Below are 7,358 nucleotides of genomic sequence, written 5' to 3' on the forward strand. Positions count from 1 at the left end.
TGGGCTACTTGGAAACTCCTTGGGGAAGCAACTGGAAATTTGCCTGGTTTTCAGTTGAATAGAGGGGATGACACACAGGTAGATGGTGTAGGGAGTATCTGCTGGGTCTGTAAACCCAGTGTGCCTACAGCACTGACCCAGCAACAGGACAGGAAAGTCCTCAGAGCAAGGACTGCGTATTCCTCACGCTGAATTCCTAAAATGCTGTCTTGCCAGGACACAGTGGGTTAGGGTGAATACTTGTTGGGTGAATGAGCTTCTGTCTCTGTTGTATTGCAGGAGTCACCACCAGCCCACATTGGCACTGTATTTGTAGCCAGAACCAGTCACAGCCACCCCTGAGTCCTGCATCCCCCAGTACCAAGCCACAGTTCCCCCTCAGGACCACCCACCACTCAGAGAGACGTGCAGGGAGCCTCAGGAGGGCCCTGTCACCTCCTCCTCCACATGGGTGTGTTTATATTTCCATCAGGAATCTGAGCGCCTTGTGCCAGGTCCTGAGGCAGGAAGGGGCCACACCAAGAAGAGGAACTTCTTTCTGTGAGGTCAGCAGTCCATGAATGAAGGAATCAGGGACCTGAGCAGCAGATTCTGAAGCTACACCTGGACCCAGGAGACCCTGAGCCTCCAGCTGACAGTGTACAGGGGCCACCAGGGGGCAGCAGAGAGTAACCAGGCAAAAACTACTGGGGATGAGTGGGCCTGGCATCAGGGAGATGCTGACATGCAGAGAGGGTCAGTGACCATGACTCGAGACCTGGAGGGAAAGAGGTTCTCCTTTTTTAGAGTATTTGTCCTTCACACTGGCGTTTAAATTCTTCTGACTTCCTGGTTCTAAGATCTGACTCTTGGAGATGGTGCTTATTTTTCTGACGCAGATTCAGGCATTTTGCCTCTTCCCATCGCCCTGGCCCTCATCCCACAACCACTCTTGCCATCCCATTCGGAGTCACACATGTCCTGCCTCCCGGCCCTTCGCTCTGGGAGCTCCTGTCCTGCAGACACAGGGGCTTCTCCTTCCCTAGCCACTCCTCAATGTCCACTGTCCCCGGTCTTTCCCAACTGTCCCAGGGAACTTGCCAAATCACAGCTCTTGATTTCCTTATGAGGCATAAAATACTTGCTCATTAATCTTTTGTTGACTTAAGATTTATCCATTGATACATTTTCCCAGCAACCGAAGACAACTTAATTATAATAAACATTCACTACCAGGGTCTAGGAATTTTGCAGCCCCCTCTCACTCTCTCATGAAGCCAACGTTTCCTTCACCTCCTGATCTGGCCCTGGCCCTGGCCGCACCCTGGAGATACGGAGGCACGGCATCTATAACATGGCACTAGAACTCACAGCCAAGGCAGAAACTTACTACATCAGATGGATCATCCAACTCTCCGTGTGCACTTGGCAACCAAGAATTGCATGCTCCCCTAGCGCTTAGGAGCTGTGCCCTGGGGTGGGGCCTGTACCTGTCCAAGGCTTGTGCTATCCCCTGTAGAGCGGGAATGAAGAGGGTCCCTGCATTGGGCTCTGCATGTGTCTTCAACATGGATTTAGGCCAATACCAGACATCTCACATCTGACGTAAAATGGTTATGACCAGGACATTTCTAGAGACACAGACAAAAGCTAACCACCTCCCTCCTGAGCCAGGAGGGAAGGGAGGAGGGGACTGTGGACCCCAGGTAATTCCCCCATCACCACTATGATTCTAGCAACATCTTGAACAGGGCCAAGCACTAACCCATAGGAAGGACTTTATATCCCCTAGAAAACAGAGAAACTCAGCTCTGAGCTTTTGCTTGAACAAGCCAGCCCAGGAGCAAGGCTGGGCACCATTTGGGTAAAGATGAGAGCCCAGACTATGGGACCAGTGGTTGGAAGAAAATCCCATGGGCTGAGCCGGTGGGTAAGCAGGGGCCACCCCTCTTCTCTCTGTTTCCTTTTGGGCTGAGCCCTTCACTGGAAACCACAGATCTCCTCCAGCAGCAGCCCCTGACTCTGCTGATTTGCATCACAGGCCGCTCTCTCCAGCAGGGGGATAAGAGGCCTGGGAGGAACCTGCCCAGCCTGGGCCTCAGGAGGCAGCATTGGCGGTGTCTCAGCCATGGCCTGGATTCTTCTCCTCCTCGGCCTCCTTGCTCACTGCACAGGTGCTGCCCCCAGGGTCTCACCAACCTGCCCAGCCCCAAGGCTCTGGGTCCAGCGTGGCCCTGACTCTGAGCTCAGCGGGGCCCTGCCTGTGGTGGGCAGGACGCTCATGACCCTGCTGCAGGGTGGGGGCTGTTGGGACTGAACTCCCCCCACACTCTGCTCAGGGGCTTGTGAGAGCCTGAGTGGCTGCACCTGCCAGGAGAGAGTAGTGGGTTTTCAGTTCAAAGGCTCCACATAACAGGAAAGTCCATTGGCCACTGGCACTGGGGCTGATTGCAGGGGATACACTGAGGGTTCACAGACTCTCTGGAGCTTGTCCGGACAACAGGGCAGGGATTTCATAAAAAGCGTCTTTCACCTGAAAGTTAACCTCTACTTTTTTTCTTTCTTTTCCTTTCCAGGCTTTGCGGCCTCCTATGAGCTGACTCAGCCACGCTCAGTGTCCGTGTCCCCAGGACAGACGGCCAGGATCACCTGTGGGGGAGACAACATTGGAAGTAAAAATGTGTACTGGTACCAGCAGAAGCCAGCGCAGGCCCCTGTGCTGGTCATCTATGATGATAGCGAACGGCCCTCAGGGATCCCTGAGCGATTCTCTGGCTCCAACTCAGGGAACACTGCCACCCTGACCATCAGTGGAGTCGAGGCCGGGGATGAGGCCGACTATTACTGTCAGGTGTGGGACAGTAGTAGTGATCATCCCACAGTGACACAGGCAGATGGGGAAGTGACACAAAAACACCCTGCCAGCCTCTGTCACTCTCTTGCTGCAGCCCCAGGAGGATAAAGCCATGAGTGAATCTGGTCCAATTCACCTGGATCTGAGCCCCTCAAGCTGCCCTTCCCTCCAGTCCCCTCCAGAATCTCTACAGAGCACATATCAGGCAGAGACATGGCCTAGAAGAACCAGAATCATGAGGGTCTGGTGGAACACAGAGGCAACCTCTGTCCACTGTCCTGCCCCTGGATGGTCATATGGTCGGGACAGGGCAACTCCTTAGGTCAACTGTCTGGATCAGGCCCCAGAACTGCTGCCCAGCCCTGCTGAGTTCCTGGGCCTGAGGCTGTGTGGCAGCCTGTGATTCCCAACAGAGCAAACCAGAGGAGGGGTCACTGTGAAGTCTGCCCAGATCGCCTCTTCCATGTGACCCACCTGGCACTGCTGAGAAGCCCAGCAGCTCAGAGCTGTGCCCTCACTGGGAAGTGCTGTTGGTTGCAGAAAGCTTCCCCAAGTCTAAGTCCCTTCTCAGAGGGTTTCAGTTTAATGAACCAAGATCTCAAGTCCCTGCCTCATTTTAAGATGCCAGTGAATGAAGGGCCTCCCAGCTCCAGAGCTCCCTGTGTGGACGCCTGAGGCCTCAGTGGCAACCCCACCATGAGTCAGGGTCTCCTTCTGCCCGGTGTTTCCTCCCTCACTCCCTCCTAAATCTTCTGTGCGTGGAAATCTCCATTGCAGAGTTGGCTTCCAGTGAACCCCATCTACAATGGCCAACTGTCCCCAACATGGGCCATCAGGGACCTGAGGAGGCCACTATGCACTGAAAACTCTTGTTTCTATCCTAAATTTTCAGAGTACATGTTGAAATGCCAAATTTGATGGTATCTTGAATTTTTATGGAAAGAAAAGGAAGCCTGAGTTGCCAGGTGCTCTGGGTTGAGGGAGAGTTGGAGCCAGATCTCCCTGCAGAGAACCCCAGGGCAGGCGGAGCAGCCTCATCCCATGCAGGGACCACAGATGCATCCACAGGGTGAGCTGCAGGTGACACTGTCCACCTCCACCTTCCATATCTTCTGCAAATTTCGCTCTTTTCTACACTCCCAACCAGATATGTAGATGTGATTAACTAGGTAAAACTCAGGTCACTTGTCACATCAAAAGCCACTGCAGGTCACCCTCATCAACAGAAAACCCATTCACATCCCCATCGACTACAGAGTCCCGAAATCATTAATCTCCAGAAAAATAACAATAACAATAGCCAAGAAAATCTATGTAATTCATCTCATAAATAATTTTATGTTTATAACATGTGAAAACGATAGTATTTTGCTTTACTGACATAAATAAAATATGCAATTTATCTGAATTTATTTGTCTTATCTTTTTATATTAAATGTGATTACTAGACACTAGGGGTCACAGGAGGATCGTGTCATACCGTTATGGGACAGAGCTGGTCAGGACTCTTTCAGGTGACAGGTGCTGTCAAGTAACTTGGTGCAGGAAGCCCCATCTCCACCAGATGATATAAGTGTGAACCCAGGAAGAGGCACTGGAACAACAGACAGGACAACCTGCTTGTGCAGAGGACACTTCCCTCGAGCTCTCCTCCTGCTCCATCCTATGTATGCCACATTCATCTCACTGTAGATCATTTCTTGCCCTGCCTGAGCTCATGACCAAGGGGATCCAGCTGGTCTGGCTGTGTGGTCACTGCTGTCTCATGTGGTTCTGTATATAACAAGGCCCATGAACATAAAAGAGGCTGTTTTGAAAAGATAAGTAATTCTCTACTGCACATGACATAGACATGTTGCTGAATCCCATGGGTCTACAGTAGGATTCTCCTCTGAAGCTTTGCCTTAAGCACAAGGTTTCAGTTCCTATGTCCAGTTCCTCCATTATGGTAGAGTATGCTAGTTTCTCTGGCCCAATAGCAGGACACTCACACTCCCCCCTGTACCTGCTGCAGAGCCTTTCTGTTCTTGGCCCCGAAACAATGGGGGGCACAGTTCTTAGACCCTTGATTTATGAAGTGACACAATCTCGGCTCACTGCAACCTCAGCCTCTCAGGTTCAAGCAATTCTCCCTGCCTCAGCCCCCTGAGTAGCTGGGATTACAGGTGCCCACCACCACTCCTAGCTAACTTTTGTGTATTTAGTAGAGACGGGGTTTCACCATGTTGGCCAGCTGGTCTTGAACTCCTGATCTCTGGTGATCCACCCACCTAGGCCTCCCAAAGTGCTGGGAATACACATGTGAGCCACCGCACCTGGCCGTGTTTTTCTTATTTTTGCTCCTCCTCTTTTCCTCAATACCTCAGGTTGCTGAGCTGGGGAGATTTTGAGTAACAGACTCAGTGTTCCCTCAAAATCCCCCGTCTCACATCACTGTGGCCTTGTCCTGGAAACTCCCCAGAAGTGGATGGTCTCCCTATAGGATGGGAGCTTCCAAAATGGCTCCACAGGGAAGAGTTAACCTGAGTCCATTCCTTCTTCCTCATTGACATCCAGCATTTGTGATTTCCATGGATGTCAATACTTTTGTAGCTGAAGTCTTTATTAATCTACTAAAAGTGAGAATGAATTGACAAAATAATCGGACTTTAGTTGCATCCAATATTTAAATTTCCTTAGTCAATTGGTAAACATCGCCATGACTGTATGTAGTTTAGGCTTCATAAACTTTGATTAAATGGATTTTACGAAAAACAAAGTAACCATTTTACTATATGTGTATCCCATATCAACATGTTGTATACTTGAAATATCCACAAGAAAATTCATTTCAGAAACCAAATTGTATTTGTTGTCTATTGTTGCATAAAAATTGCTCCCTAATAGTGAGCATGGTAAAAGAACATGTGTTTGTGATCTTGTCACTTCGGTGCACCTGGAATTGACAGTCACTTAGTTTTGTGGTTCTGGCTCTGGGTTGGTCATGAAGTTGCAGCCAAGTTGTCAGGCCAGGCTGCATTGAGAGACCAGAGCAGGTGGCCAGGCCCTGCCTGAGGGGCTTTTACTGTCCCTACCCTGTTTGGCTGATGTGGAAAAGCTCAGAGGAAAAGGAGAGAGTGAAGTGTACGGGGCCTGCCCCGGTTCCCCTTTGCCAAAGACCATCCCATACATGCACCATTTCTTATTCTTTTCTGTGACATCTTAGGCATAGAGCACTGCCCAAGTATTCTAAGGCTGTAGAGTATGCCATAGCAGGATTTTAGCCATGCAACCTCTAATGGTTATCACCATGATTTTGATCTTACAAATCACACTACAACGAGCATCCCTATGCAGACTCCTTTGAGTTCCTGTGTGCATACGACTGTAGGATAAATTTCCAGAAGTGGAATTGCTGGGTCAAAAAGATGTTCATTTCTAACTTTTACCCATTGTTTTCACATTCCCCTCCAGAGAGGTTCTACCAGTTTACAATGCCAGCCCTAAATATCGATGGGAGTACATTGGTGAAAGTGCAAATTTTTACCAACCTGTGAGATATAAAATGTTATCTAGTTACACTTTGAGTTTTGATTTCTCCTATTTTGCTTGAGGTTCAGCATTTACTCAAATATTTTAGGGCTCATTATCTTTTAGGATTTGTTCAACTATTTATTAAATGTCTAGATAAGAAGTATTTTACTCTTTGCCACACACAAGACAATGTTGGGGATAATATGTAGGTTCTGATAGCACCATCCACAACGTAACCATTTAAATGTATAAAAACCACTGTCAGTTCTGAGGACATTAAAAAAAAAAAAAGGTAGCAGACCAGGGACGTCCCACAGGATATGGTTTAACAATCCCTGGTTTCTAAGGTGATTTGAAGTTTGAAAATTGCACCATTATATGTTCTAGGTGGAGACCTCTTTGTGAGGGACACTGCAATTCACTTCACCTCCTATAGCAGCCTGAGGTCTTTCTTTGGATAAGAACATACTTGTACCGTCTATTTAATTGGAGCTTGCAAATTATCTTTTTGTGTAAAAGAGTATTTTCCCTTTTACTTAGATAAAAGAAACATCTTCTGGAACATCCTTCTCTCCAACTGTGAAAGCACAATTAAGCCACCAATAAACTGTAACATAAAGTAGGCAACAACTGCCTTTTTATATAACCATTGAGAGGTTGCTTTATTTGCACACCAAAATGTTGATGCTCAATGCTAAAATTGGATTCAGTAATTTAATGGGCTTACAAGTGTTTAATTTTCTTTGGACTATATTATTTCTGTCTACAATATATATTAGTTAACTCGGACATATTCTGCTCTAAAAACAATTCAATTTTTGGGTTTTTTGGGGTTATATTTTCCGTATCAACTACGACTCTTTTCAAATGCTGTCAGAATAGCCCATGGCTACTGATTATATAATTTAATTTATGGGCATTTAAATTATTATGTCCTCTAAATTATTTTAGGAATGTACAGTGAATTTCTCTTTCTTTCTTTCTTTCTTTCTTTCTTTCTTTCTTTCTTTCT

The 7,358-nt window shown here is 47.8% G+C and overlaps 1 gene segment (V, D, J or C); it reads left to right on the forward strand.

Annotated features, from left to right (window-relative positions):
- Positions 1-1,953: 1,953 nt before the first annotated feature.
- On the forward strand, positions 1,954-2,941 carry LOC111527991. The segment is given in 2 exon segments: positions 1,954-2,153; positions 2,556-2,941. Coding segments are annotated over 2 exon segments (432 nt in total).
- The last annotated feature ends 4,417 nt before the right edge of the window (positions 2,942-7,358 follow it).

The sequence above is a fragment of the Piliocolobus tephrosceles genome, unplaced genomic scaffold, assembly GCF_002776525.5.
Source record: "Piliocolobus tephrosceles isolate RC106 unplaced genomic scaffold, ASM277652v3 unscaffolded_715, whole genome shotgun sequence".
NCBI lineage: Eukaryota > Metazoa > Chordata > Mammalia > Primates > Cercopithecidae > Piliocolobus > Piliocolobus tephrosceles.